At 31.7% G+C, this 15656-nt stretch overlaps 1 protein-coding gene across 1 annotated transcript; it reads left to right on the forward strand.

The window, feature by feature from the left end:
* Positions 1–2845: 2845 nt before the first annotated feature.
* Positions 2846–4952, forward strand: LOC116136802 (MA3 DOMAIN-CONTAINING TRANSLATION REGULATORY FACTOR 2-like). The gene has a single exon (XM_031422474.1). It carries the CDS (start codon positions 2846–2848, stop codon positions 4682–4684), a length of 1839 nt encoding a protein of 612 aa, XP_031278334.1. The 3' UTR covers positions 4685–4952.
* Positions 4953–15656: the final 10704 nt, after the last annotated feature.

Here is a 15656-nt window from a genome sequence, read left to right on the forward strand (position 1 = left end):
AATAACCGTTAAAATAGTTGGGAGACATACTTATAGTTTCGCAATAAAATACTTAGAAGATATACTTTCAGTTCAGAAGAATAAATCAAAATAACAACTCATTTGACAGTCTCAATTCGATGTCTTGCCTTTATTCCATGCCAATTCATGAATCTCTGACCTGTAAACAACAACAAAAACATACATGAACAAAAAACCATCGATCAAAATGCACACAAACTAAAATAACATATAAACAATTAACAAAAGACCAGACGTATTATTGACGCCAATTAACAAATTACGATGATACACAATTGAACATGAGTCCCTTTTATAACCCCTTATTTAGACCTTCTGAATACCAACGCAATTAAATACGAAGAAAGTTTTCCAATGTCAATACAATACATCAATATAATTATAGATAGCAATCCTAGACAAATGTCATTATACCACGATTAGTAATAGCAATCCAATACACCTGTATACTTGTTATTAATACACATCTTTGGAATGCCAATGCAATGCACCTGTATTATTATTTTTATTAATTATTAACACAAATCCCATTTTTTAATTAATTAATAATTATAGATGGATCAATAAATACCAATCCAACGTGTCAAGATAGAGCAATTTGATTGGCTTGTCAATCTAATTTGTCAAAATGAAGCAACTATAGAGCTTCCAAAATGTGTCATATGACGAACAACGCACATAGATATTCATGACGAATAAACCCGCATGGGTATTCATTAATCTTAAACTAAAAATATCTCATTAACCACACATCCAACGTGGCATGAGAGAGCAATTCTAGAGCTCCAAAATAAAGCAATTTTAGAGATAAAAAAGGAAAAGAAAAGAAAAAAGTGTCATAGGTGTCACTTAACAATAAGCTGACAAGTATGTCAAAAATAACAAATCAACTATCATTTTAAAGGAATTTTGTTTAAATCTATTAAAGTTGGTTAAGTGAAACAATTATTGAGATAAATTATTCCTCAAAAAACCTATATAAACCTTTTTTTCTTTCATAAAGTTATTAGAGAAATAAATAAATTAAAATTATATATATAATGTTAATGTAATGTAATGTAACACAGTTGTAGAAGAGATTATGAGAAGAGAGTGAATTAAAAACAGTTACTTGACTGACGAATTTCGCGGGCTTTTTCCCGAATCAAAAGGCAGAAAACGAGACTCTCTCAGCCTAGCATTTTTACTGTAATTCGTTCACTCATAACAGATTTAAACTACTATTCTGCAACAATCTACTTTTCACTCTTAACCTTCTCTCTTTTAACTTACCAAAATTCTTCACACCCCATCTCCCATTGCTTTCCCTTAAATTCATCTTCCCCTCCATCCACCTTTACCATTCTTCAATCGCTGGCGTGCCGTGTCGCTCCGGCGATAATCTATTCAACTAAACCAAGTGATTTTAGCTTGGCTTTTGGTAAGTTTGTTCAGACTTTTCTTGCAATTTACGAGCATTTGTTAATCTTGATTCTACAAAATGTTTTTAGAAAAAAAAAAAAAAAATGGGAATGTTTGTGGGAAGTCTTGTTAAACGTTGTTTCAGTCACTGTTATTTCTCTTTGATGCATTGGTGAGATTCTATTAGATTAACCATACAAAGCATATTGGAGAATAATATCATAGTTTCAGATTTATTATTGCTTTGTTTTTTATTTTTGTTTTTAAGGTTAATCGTGATTTTTATTCAGTGATGTTTTGAAGCATTTTCTATTTATGTTTTTGTGGGGAGAAAAAAGATGTTCTGGGAATGTTTGGTTTAGATTGTGTAATGTAGAAGAAAAAAATTTGACCCTCTGGGTCCCTAAGTTTTCCATGGGTTGGTTTAATTGTTGCCTTTTTCCATTGCATTCTACAATTTTGTGGTAACTCTTGTCAATTTTGGGTTAGAAAATTTTGTTTCAGTTAGTTCATTTAGATCCAAGCATATTGGAGAATAAGCAGATTTCGTTTTTTCTTCATTTCTGACTAGTCTATGCAGATTCACATATGTGTAGGTGATTAGGGTTGGTGTGTGATGGAGTTCAACGGTGGTTCTGCTTCGGAGGGTACAAATACTGTATCAGTTAAGACATTGAATATCTCTACGTCTCCGAAATCTCCAAGGTCACAGAAGTCCTCAAGGTCACCCAAGTCCCCGAGGTCTCCGAAGTCCCCAAGGTCTCCGAAGGCACATGGCACACATGGCGCAGGAAAGTGGAGCCCGATCAAGGGGAGTCCAAGCAAAGTGAGTAGTCCTCCCAAGTATGACCGGCGTTCAAGATCCCCCAGAGATGGGCGGCCTAAAAAAGGTAGAACTAGGAAAATGTTGTTCCTGAGTTGTATTTTGAAGTTTTGGTTCAAAACGTGTACGCCTATAATTAAGAATGAACTAGCTAGAGAACTTCCCAATTTAGAGATCATAAAACCAAAATAAAGAACAATGTTTTTTCATATATCTATAGGATTGGAATGGTATTAATAAAGATGTATTGATTCAGTTGGTTCGGTTTTGTTTTTGGAGTTTCTGGAAAGACCTCGTGCTCGTAAGGCAATGTGAAATTCTGATAAAAGAATAATCATATTACTTATTTCTTGCCTGGTGTTCTAGCTCATTCTTAATTGAATTGATGCAATTATGCAGGTGGTGCTGGGGGAAAGGGTACCTGGGGAGGATTGTTTTATACAGATGACAATTATTTTTTTGACCCGAATGATCCAAACTATGATAGCAGTGAGGTAGTCAGTTAATGGTACATCTTTCTATGTTCAGATTTCTCCATTTTCAAGGCTGTTACTATGTGTTATTGTTGTAGTTTCAAGAATTGAAGAAACTTTATTTTGGATGCAGGAATTTGAACGTGTAAATGTAAGGAGATCAGCTGTGGATTTGGATGAGTACAGAAAGAAAGCAACAGTAATTGTGGAGGAATACTTTATCACTGATGATGTTGTTTCGACGGCAAATGAATTGAGAGTGCTTGGAATGCCTAGCTATAACTACTATTTTGTAAAGAAGCTTATCTCTCTTGCTATGGATAGGCACGACAAAGAGAAAGAGATGGCTGCTATTCTATTATCTGCTCTTTATGCCGATGTCATTGATCCGCCGCAGGTTTACAAAGGATTCAGGAAATTGGTGGAAGCTGCAGATGACTTGATTGTTGATATCCCAGATACGGTTGATGTTTTAGCATTGTTCATAGCTCGAGCTGTAGTTGATGACATTCTCCCACCTGCATTTTTGAAGAAACCATTGGTTTCCTTGCCTAAGGATTCCAAAGGAGTTGAAGTGTTGAAAAGGGCTGAGAAAGGATATCTTACGGCTCCTCTTCATGCAGAAATTATAGAAAGGCGATGGGGAGGCAGCAAGACTAAGACAGTTGAGGAAGTGAAGGAGAGGATGAACAATTTGTTGATTGAGTTTGTGGTGAGTGGTGACAGAAAAGAGGCCTGCAGATGCATCAAAGAATTGAAAGTTCCATTTTTTCACCACGAAATAGTTAAACGGGCTGTTATGATGGCAATGGAGAGACGCCAAGCTGAAGCATCGTTACTAGATTTGCTGAAGGAAGCTTCTGAAGAAGGTTTGATCAATTCTAGCCAAATAACAAAAGGGTTTAACAGGATTATCGACACTGTGGATGATTTATCACTTGACATACCAAATGCTAGAGGAATATTGTATACATTGATTTCGAAGGCAGCATCCGAGGGCTGGTTGTGTGCTTCATCTTTGAAATCACTCTCATTGCAGCCAGGAAAGAGGTCGCTAGAAGATAGTGCTTGTAAAATCTTTAAAAATAAGGCTCAATCAATCATTCAAGAGTATTTCTTGTCTGGTGACATTTTAGAGGTACGAAGTTGTCTAGATTCAGAGAACAGCAGTTCTTCTGATGAACTGAATGCTATCTTCGTCAAGAGGCTAATAACTCTTGCCATGGATCGAAAGAATAGAGAAAAGGAAATGGCTTCTGTTCTGTTGTCATCTTTATCTTTCCCTGCTGATGATGTTGTCAGTGGATTTCTAATGTTGCTAGAATCAGCAGATGACACTGCTCTCGACAACCCAGTTGTTGTCGACGACCTCGCAATGTTCTTGGCTAGAGCAGTGGTGGACGAAGTCCTGGCACCCCTACACTTGGAAGAGATTGCAAGCCAGTTTTTGGGGCGAGAATCAATCGGGAGCAAAGTGCTGCAAATGGCAAAATCATTGCTGAAGGCTAGACTTTCCGGGGAGCGGATACTAAGGTGCTGGGGTGGTGGGGGCAGCAGCAGGCCAGGTTGGGCAGTTGAGGACGTCAAAGACAAGATAGGAAAGCTGCTAGAGGAATATGAGTCCGGAGGAGATGTACGGGAAGCTTTCCGGTGCATAAAGGAGTTAGGCATGCCATTTTTTCACCATGAGATTGTTAAGAAAGCATTGGTGAGTGTCATTGAGAAGAAGAATGAAAGGCTCTGGGGCTTGCTCAAGGAGTGTTTCGGGTCAGGACTCATAACCATGAATCAAATGACGAAAGGTTTTGAGAGAGTGGAAGAATCTCTCGATGACTTAGCCTTGGATGTGCCTGATGCTAGGAAGAAATTCATACATTATGTTGAAAGAGCGAAAGCTGAAGGCTGGTTGGAATCCTCATTTTCTGTCACCAAACTGGAACATAAACAAGAGAATGGATATTGTTAAAACCAATTGGTAAATTCTGCAGTCTGCAGAATTATAAGCTTGGTCACAAACTTGTTACTAGCATTTGGCGACGACGGAGTATGTACGGTATCGTATGAGTATCATAGAATGAGTTTATATTAATATATTTTTGGTGGAGTCTAAATAATCCAGCCGCAAGTGTTGGATGAATGTAGGAGCTACTTGTAGAGCTTTGTTATTTCTTGTAGGTTATGTATGTATTTTTGAGAAAGTAATTAAATATGCAGTGGAACCTGAAATATGTTTTGTAAATGGTCTTACTATTCAAGATCATTGCATAAATAATAGAAAAATGTTGATGTAGACTGGATAAATCTTAGATTCATACTGTTTTTTTTTTTTTTCTTTAAATTAAGATGATAAAATTTAATATCCCTCAAATTATTTTATTGTTCAACCTCTTTTGTATGCCAAATCATATAATAACCTCTTGTGTATGCCAAATCATATAATAACAACAACGTTTACAATGCAATATACAAATATTTTGATTTTAATTTCACTGAACTATTGATTAATTAGTAGATTTTAACATTTATAAATTTAAATAGAAAAGGAGTAAAATTAATATCTAAGACGACATATATCTACTGGTGAACATGGGTAGTGGGTAGAACCGGAACCTACCCGGAATCGATATTGTGTGGGTAGGTTTTGGTTCCTACATGTGTCGGAACTGAAACTTGGGATGAGAATCAGAAGCAGGTACCTGGTATAGAACCTGTTTGGAACCGAGGGTGGGTACCCGAGATGAAACCTGTCTTGGAACCTAGGTCAGGTATCCAATATGGAACCTGTATTGCAATTGGGATTGAAACAAAATGTCTGTAAAGAGTGGAGGGTCCATTGTAATTTTATATAAAAAAAAACATTAAAATGGAACTGACACATGTTGTGATGTCATATAAAAAATTTTATGTAACAATAACCTCATTAAGATTTAAGTATATATACAATTTACATATATACTTCTCTCTCTCTCTCTCTCTCTCTCTCTCTCTCTCTCTCTCTCTCTCTTATATATATAATTATATATAATATTATATATATTAACATTTTACATATAATTTTTTTAATATATTATAATATTAAAATTTGATTAATTAAGTGTATAATTGAAATTATGATCAATTACAAGTGTTTTAATGTTATTAAAAAAAAAAATTTTTGAATAAAATAATATATTTGATTGAATAATATTTAGTTATACTTCAATTATCAAATTCTAAGCATATCTATAATAAATTAGTAATTAATTAATTATCTGATAAATTGAAAATATTAGTACATTACTAGTTAAATGATTACTAATTATTATAACATACATTATAAACATTAGTAATTACTACATTATTACATTACTTATTTAAATTATAGAAATTTAATTAATATAATATTACATTATAAACATTATTAATTTACCACATTATACATTATTTAATTATGATTAGAAATTTAATTAATTATAACATTACATTATAAACATTAGTAATTTCTTAATTAAATAATTAGAAATTTAATTAATTATAATATTATATTATAGATTTATAATATGATTACTTAATTAATTATAACATCACATTATAGTTAAACAATTACTTAGTTAATTATAACATTACATTATAAACATTAATAGCTTATTACATTAGTTCATTACTTAATTAAATGATTAAAAATTTAATTAATTATAACATTACATTATAAACATTAGTAATTTCTTAATTAAATAATTAGAAATTTAATTAATTATAATATTATATTATAGATTTATAATATGATTACTTAATTAATTATAACATCACATTATAGTTAAATGATTACTTAGTTAATTATAACATTACATTATAAACATTAGTAACTTATTACATTAGTACATTACTTAATTAAATGATTAGAAATTTAATTAATTATAACATTATTACAGATTTATAGTATGATTACTTAATTAATTATAACATTACATTACAAACATTACTAATTTACTACATTAGCATATTACTTAATTAAATGATTAGAAATTTAATTAAAATCATAACATTACATTATAGATTTATAATATGATTACTTAATTAATTAAATTTTATATGAATTGCGATGAATTGATTGAATTCAAGTGTTGCTTAGAGATTATAGGATCTATGAGTTACATTTGACACAAATGAATGTGTAATCAAAAGTTAAAAACTACTAAATGCATGTTTTCTTAATTTGTTAGGGGTGTATTTGTAAACTTTTTATGGTGTTTCTGTCATTTTTTAAAATAATAGCAAGTAATTAATTTTTTATAGGGTACACAGGTAAGGAATCGGAACCTTTCCGATTCCTTTTGCTAGGAACCAACAGGTTCTGATTCCCCTAAAGATTACAGGGTACCCAGAATTGCTCACCCAATTTATTATATCCAAATGGGACATGGGTCACTGACTAGAGACTTCATGATGAGGCTCAAATCCTTTTGAAAAAGCGTCGTCCAAGAGTAGGATTCATTTGAATCCGTTAATTCTTTTTGTAAAAGTCATAAATAGCTAAATTTATTAAAATTATATTTTTATAATGAATAATAATAAAGGTATAAACTCTTTTATATAAATTGATGTGTCGTGAAGTGAATGGATAAATGCAATGTTCTAAAACCCGACCTGGGGTGTCACTCGGCCAAAGGGTTGGATACTAGGTTGACCGGTTAAACCAATTAAACTGGCGGTCTAATCCGTGATCCAACAAGTTTAAAATCTAGCAAACACACCCCTAATAAATACTATCGTCCTTGTAGGTTTGAAATCCAGTAAACACAACCCTACGAAAAATAGGTTTTTGCTTTTCTCGGCCAAATTTTGGTTGATTTATGTGGCTAAAATTTAATCTGATACCACCACTTGAACTACTGGCCTCCACTCTACAAAATCCTTATAACCCTGACATTTGGTAGCCCCTAGTTCGCTGGCGATCAAATTAGGGATTTTAGAAATAGTTGAAAATGATAACCTAGCCTAAAGAAGGCCACGGGTCCCGGTCTAACCGGTTAAACTAGTCTGGGTTGGGCTGAGTTTCAAAAGATAGGATAAAGGCATGTAAAAATTCAACTCATTAATTACTTAATAAATATAAACGAATGACATGTCAGTGGAAGAGTGATATCACATTAGTTTGTATACATTAGTTTGTACATGGAACATTAATTTGTTGAAATATATTATATTTAAGTTGAATATGGGTGATGCGTGAGTAATTGTTTTTGGTCTTTTTTATTTTCTTTGATTTTATGTATTACCAAATTAGGTTGATCTTCATGAATATGCATAATTATGGAATGGATTATTTTCCATGGACATGAAAATGTAGCTTTCTAAAAGGTAGTGGAATGGTTTTAGAGAGCTAATGTTTAGGGAGGGATAATTTTGGAATATTTTATATTATATATATAAATTAATTTTTTTAAAGTAAATTTAATTGTTAATGGGACTAAGAAAGTGATTTTGTGGGGCTTAAAAGTAATTTGTTACATTTTTAGTAAAATTTGAAGGAAAAAACAAAAAAAAAAAAAAAAAAAAAGACCTTTAAGTTATACTATAATCAATAAACTTTTTGAGAATCTTAATAAAACTTTAGGTTAGAAGCAAAAATTCTAAAATTAAGGATTTCAGATTTAGTAATAACTATACATGAATTTTTTTTAATATATAAATTTACAGTTTCTATTAGTAAGATTATTACAAACACATTTTAACCAATACTTGCTAAGTGGAAATTAATTGTAATTATAATTAACATGCTAATAAGATTGAAATTATTTTTTTTCTAGTTCAATTTTTTTTCTTCTTATATACAATTCAAAAATAAATAATCCTTTTACATAATCAAAACTATTATATTGAGATAATGGATGAATAATTTTTTTTTAGAAATTAAAAAAAAAAAAAAATAGGGTTAAAAACATGGATTTTCTAAGGTTGGATTAAATAACAAAAAAATCTTCATCAGATTTTTAAAATAACAAAAATCCTCCTGTTGTTAGTAAACTATTAGTGAGCTTCTAGGAATCATATTATTTATGAGTTAATGAATATTTACATAGTTGTCCTCTAACCGTTTATTTTAACACTTAAAACTTATTGGGAATAAGATATTTGTTATTCAACCAAATCTTAGAGGGATTTTTGTGCTTTAAGTACAAATTTTGAATAATATGCAAAAGAGGGAAAAAAACCTTTTTCATCAATGAGTTTAATTACACCCATAATGTTTTCGAAAGTGACAAATACACCAATCTTATATCTTGTGTGTGAGAAAATTAACTTTTGGAGAGAATCTTTAGTTAAAATACTGTTTTTACCTTTACCTTTTATACATAACTTTTGCTACAGTTGACTTGATAATTTCATTTAATTTGTCTAAATAAAAATTAAAGGTAAAAATATTGGGTATATTTGTTACTTTCTGGAAAATCTTTGAGTTTATGGTAACTTAACCCAAACCTCAATGGCAATAACGTTATTATCTCAATACAAGTGCAAGAAATTGTTGTGTGGACATTGAGCAACTTTACTATGTTTACCTTTTTTCCTTTAATTTTTTTTTAATTTAAATTTTAACTAAATTGAACAAACATTACAAATGATTTGCACATTGTTCATTCAAGATCATATATGTATTAAAGAGAATGTGTTAGAAGTTAAGGCCCAATATTTAATGATTTCCATTTAGAGTAGGAATTATTTATGACATCATAATCAATAACACAATTAAAAATCTCACAAATATATTATATTAATACGAGCTCTTTATATATATATAAGGCCGAAGTAACATACCTAATGATATATAAAAGGAGATGCTAAATCTAACTACTTATTTCAATAATATTATTCATATTTCCTAACCGCAACTTATGCAAATAAGTAGCATAATACATTATGCAAATAAATAGCATAATACATGTTCTCACTTTGAGTTTGAACCTATTTTAGGAGGAGATCAGTTTCCAATTGGGCTTCAACTAGGCACTTTGTGATTTGGATGAATATTTTGATGCGGCGGATGAGAATTTCCAATTGGGCTTGGACCACTTGGCACTTTGTGATTAGGATGAATGTGTCGATGAGGAGGATGAGAATTTCCAATTGGGCTTGGACCACTTGAAACTTTGTGATTAGGATGAATGTGTCAATGCGGAGGATGAGAATTTCCAATTGGGCTTGGACCACTTGAAACTTTGTGATTAGGATGAATGTATTGATGCAGAGGATGAGAATTTTCAATTGGGCTTGGAGTACCAGACACTTCATGATTAGGATAAATACGTCATGCGGAGGATGGGAATTTGAAAGAACCAACAACATGCATGAAGAGTGGTGGAAATAAAGATTGAAGGCATGAAAGATTGGATTCAAAAAACTGTTTTCAAACAAAGCTTGAAAAAAAGATTATATTTATTCTTTTGCTTTGGGTTGATGAAGACAAGACTCAAAATGATGAGACCTTCACACTTTAACATCACATTGAGAGAGTTAGAGAGTGGCCTTGGCTAGGGAGAGAGAGCTTTTTTTTTTTTTTTTTTTTTTTGAGTGAACAAAGTGAAGTTGTGAACTAAAATGCAACCTGTTGCATTTATATATACTTGGACAATTTTGTAATTATTTATTTTTTATTTCCAAGCCCAATAAAATCTTATTTTAAAAGGGACCCCACGAATTTATGCTGCTACCCTTTGAATAATCAATATTATTCAAGGGCCCATGTAAACTAAACTAGTTTATATTAACAATCCATAAATTTACTACCCTTTAACTATTAAAAGGTGATTTTCGTTCATCTCATTAATCTTAACACTTTAAGATATAATAAGTAAATATAATTAATTATTGCTTGACCATTTTAACTCTTAAAATGTCACAAACAATTTTCTATGTAACTATTACCATAGAAATCCTGTCATTACCCTCGGAAGGTGCTAGCCCTCTTCGGATAATCATTTCTCTCTCTCATCATTCTCTAACTTTTCAAGGCTATTGGTGTGACCATGTAGGTCCACCGTGGATTAGCCGTGAGCTAGTTCTGGATGAATCTGGAAACCTGTCCGGAGGCCCAACGACTATGGTAAACATCTAGCAATGTGCCATAGTCCCTAAACCACAATGAATAAATACTTCATCGAACCCATTTCGGGTCATACGTACCATGCAGGTAAATTTCCTCCATTGATATATCCTGATCGAGCACGGATTCATGGAATGTCAAAATCTTAAACTCGATCTTCTATCAAATCGTCGATCAATATGTTCGGAACTCGTCATCACAAACTTGCTTTTTATAACTAATAATATACTCTGGCCAGAGATTCTAATTTCCGACATTTATCGACGTTCGTCTTGAAACTCGAATCCGGATGGAGTTAGCAGTACTCCCGATCCTATATTTTCGAGTCAATGGATCTCCTCTTGACCATCGTTCATTTTCGCATATGAATAACGCATGACCAAATAGACTTTATTATACGAAACATGATTAGTCTCATACTTATACACCGTATGAACCATACGCACCCGTATCGGATTCGACTACAATGTCTCAAGTCAAAGGACTACATCGTGCACTGATATAACCAAACGCTAAATCATTGACTACATGCTTTTCCAAGTGATTTGTCGTTATTCGGTCACGTTCGAAAAACAGTTCACCAACCGCTAATCCATACCAATGCCCAGTGACATGACTATCATCGTCATCCGTACTTATATCAATTCATGATATCTTTCAGAAGCATCCGATATGCCTACTGTGCAATATAGTTGCCCAAATTATATTGCTTCCGTTTTTCGATAATTCATTTACCAATTAAATGAATCATCTGGATAATTCATATACATACTTTATTTTAAATGCATGACTGAATAAATGAAGCAATTTATATATATGAATTGAAGAACTCTTTCTTCTATTATTTATAAAATATAGACACAAGACAAAATGCTCTGAAACCAACAACACGAATGGTTTCTATGGTATACACTAACAGAATTTCCAATTGGGTTTGGACAACTAGGCACTTCGTGATTAGGATGATTATATCGATGCGGGGGATGAGAATTTCCAATTGGGCTTGGAGCACTAGTGTCACGGGCTGGGAGTTTCACACCCAAAAGGCTAACCTATTAGGTGGAGGGACTCCCCCCATTTATAAGCCCAAGACCTCCCCAATACGCTTTCAATGTGGGATTTGTTACATTTACTTGTCACGGGCTGGGAGTTTCACACCCAAAAGGCTAACCTATTAGGTGGAGGGACTCCCCCCATTTATAAGCCCAAGACCTCCCCAATACGCTTTCAATATGGGATTTGTTACATTCTCTCCCACCCAATCCTGTGACGCCCTCGTCACAGGTGGGGCCCCCTGTCTACCCATCCACCTCACTCTTGTATGGACCCACAATCACACGTGGACGCCCCTGCGTGGGCGCTTGGCGAGACATCGAAAGACAGATTGGGTCTGCTCTGATACCACTTGTCACGGGCTGGGAGTTTCACACCCAAAAGGCTAACCTATTAGGTGGAGGGACTCCCCCCATTTATAAGCCCAAGACCTCCCCAATACGCTTTCAATATGGGATTTGTTACACTAGGCACTTCATGATTAGGATAAATCTGTCGATGCGGAGGATGGGAATTTTCGATTGGGCTTAGACCACCAGGAACTTTGTGATGAGGATGAATATGTCGATGCGGAGAATGGGAATTTCCAATTGTGCTTGGAACACTGGGCACTTCGTGATTAGGATGAAAATGAAGAATTAGTTTTGAACCACCAAAGACTTCACGATCAATTGGAGGATCATGATTTCCAATTGGATTTGGACCACTAGGCACTTCATGATTAGGGTGAAGTTCTCCTCTTGCAAACCTTTGAGAATTTTCATATTCACCCCTAACAATAATGTTGGAAGTGAATAGAAAAGTGAGTGCGACAAGCAAACTAATTTTGGCAATCTTTATCTTCGTTGTCTTTGAGATTATGAGACAAGATGTAAAATGGTTCTCTATTTATACTGCTCAAGGGCTTTTTTTAATTACCATTTTAATAAAATATTTAAATCAATTGAGTTTAAGCAAGTCAAACTTCTTATAATAAATGGTTATAGAATGTTTTGCAGGAGAGGATGTCAGATTTGGTATTTCTTGGCTTAAGATTTTAATAATTTTAAAATGGCAAATCATAATTCGTAAATGGTATATCTGATATGATTTGTAGAGATCGATTTGAGTTGAAAGATTGATTCAAGTGCCTTAATAAGCCTTTTACTTGAAGAATTATTGTTCAGTCATTTAATAACATATATTTATATTATAGCTTTCGATACTATTTATTTTATTTTTATGATGGTGATTTTATTTTTACTCTATTTATTTTTGGATCCAAATTTTTTATTTGCAAGAATATATATATATTAGCATTTACATATATATTAGGTAATTATATATATATTAGCATTTACATATATATTAGGTAATTATATATATGTTATTATGTTATTATGTATTAATAATATAACGTATATAAAACATTTCTAAAGTCATAATGGTGAGACTAACTAATTTTCTTACTAGAGGTATAATTATAAAAATTTCTTATTTTATAATTCATGTTTTAGTAGTAAAATATTAGGATTTCAATTCATGCTTTAATAGTATTATGATTTCAATTTAGCGCTTCAATTACCTACTTTTAAAACAGATAGAAGATCGTGTCTTGAAATCAGCAAAGATAAGTGTCGTTGATGGAATTGCAAATGCAAATGGTCAAATTAATGTGAAGCCATAGACAATTGCCAATTGTTTTAAGCATTATAAAATTAGGATCCCCGATGTCGATGAATTGCAAGTTACAAATGAAGTGGATGAGAAGAATCAAAGAGTCATTGTAGAATTGAGTGATCAGATTTGACAACTTCATTACTCTAATCGAATGGATATTAATGTCTTCCTTAACTGAAAAAGAAATCATTGCTATAATTAGACAAGAAGAGAAAGAAAATAATTATGAGGATCATAGTATGAAAGTACAAAAAGTTTCTTACTAATAAACTCTACACATGCTTGAGAAGATAGAAATATTTTGACTTCAACAAGAAGATATTCATGCTAGCGAGCATTGTACTCGCAAGTTAAAAGATGTGGTAACAACTCTAAAACATAAATCATTCTCCCAAATACTTTTAAATAAATATTTTATTTCATTTTAAACCTTTAATGTAAGATATCATATTTTTGTTTTTGCAATATACAGATAATTATTATTATGTAGAGGCAACTTTCTTTGAGACGAGAATTAGAAAAATTATAACTTATTATAATATAGAGTTTATTCTTATTTATAACTATCTCAAATTGGGAATATAATTTTTTATGACTATATAGAGTTTATTCCTATATAAAATATTACTATAGAAAGGTTTTACTATATTAACATTTACATATATACATTATTAGGTAATTATATATATGTATAACATATATATTAACATATACGTATATATTAGGTAATTATATAAAGGTATAAATTGAATCACAATAACATTATATCATTTCTTAAAAAAAATTAAATATATGTTCTTTTGTATGCAATCTTATCCATAATCATCCACAAAATTAGAACAATATTGTACAATTATATATATATATGTGTGTATGTGTGTGTGTATTGTTAATATTGTGACATCATAATCAATAATTAGAGTTGGCGATGGGTCGTGTCGACCTATGACACGTTAAGGCATAGCATGAAAAAAGCATGGCACGGCCCACGATTATGTGGGCCGTGCCATGGGCCTTAAAAAAAGCACGTGGACTAGCACGACACAACACAAAAAAAAAAATAAAAAAATAAAAAAATTTCTAAATTTGTATTTATAATTTATAAGTAATAAAAAGTATTGAAATTCAATTAATATTTTAATATCTCATTATTTTATTATATTTTATAGTAATTATATTTTTTTCTAATTAATACAAATACAAAATATCACAAAATGTAACATATAAAATATTTTTTATAATAAATCAAAATTACTATAATTTATAAATATTAAAAAAAAAAAATTGAAGGCCGAAGTAACTTGTCTAATGATATATAAAAGGCGATAATAAATCTCCAAATTACATTACATATATGATACTTGAAAAATTTCTTAATTTCCGATTTAGTTGGAACCCTTTTTGGGAGGAGGCCAGTTTCCAAATCGATTTGGGCTACTAGGCGCTTCACGTTTATGACGAAACAGTTCAATTGGAGGATGATAATTCTCAACTCCATTTGAAGTTGAACCACCAGACACTTGATGAAGCTTACCTCTTGCGAACCTTTGAGAACTTATGCACCCCTAACAAAAATAAATTGAATAGAAAAGTGAGAGCTACAATCAAACTAATGTGGGCAATCTTCATCTTTGTTGCCTTAAAGTTTGTGAAAAGTAATGCTCTATATTTATAGTGCTGAAGAGCATAACACCATACTACCAACAATTGGTTAGAGTTTAAGTATATTTAGATATCATAATTAATACATACTTAATATAATCTCCAAAAAATAAATGATTTTGGATAAATTGTTGAAGTTATGTTTTGATTAACCAATTCAGGTTGTTGAATTTACTATATTTTTCCATGTTCATAGGAGAATTCATCTAAGTTTTTGTTTTACATATATAATAATATCGAGCGTTGTTCCTCTTTTGGCAATTTTAAGTTCCATAGTTTTGTGCTTGGTTAGTAAATGTTAGAGAAACTTTCTACTTATCAATTAGGTATAGAACCAATTGACGATACTTGGTTACAACCTCAAGTCCTTTATTAGAAGGATCCATCTATTGTATCTTGAAGGCAATAGTAAAAATTTGTATTTAGTGGGGTCACTACAAGGAAAAATGCCTTTCTTGACAGAAAATTTGATAGAATTTAT

The sequence above is a fragment of the Pistacia vera genome, unplaced genomic scaffold (assembly GCF_008641045.1).
Source record: "Pistacia vera cultivar Batoury unplaced genomic scaffold, PisVer_v2 Contig109, whole genome shotgun sequence".
NCBI lineage: Eukaryota > Viridiplantae > Streptophyta > Magnoliopsida > Sapindales > Anacardiaceae > Pistacia > Pistacia vera.

Excerpts from the sequence above, each read along its gene's own strand:
- LOC116136802 (XM_031422474.1), top strand. The coding sequence starts at position 2,846 with ATGCAGGAATTTGAACGTGTAAATGTAAGGAGATCAGCTGTGGATTTG.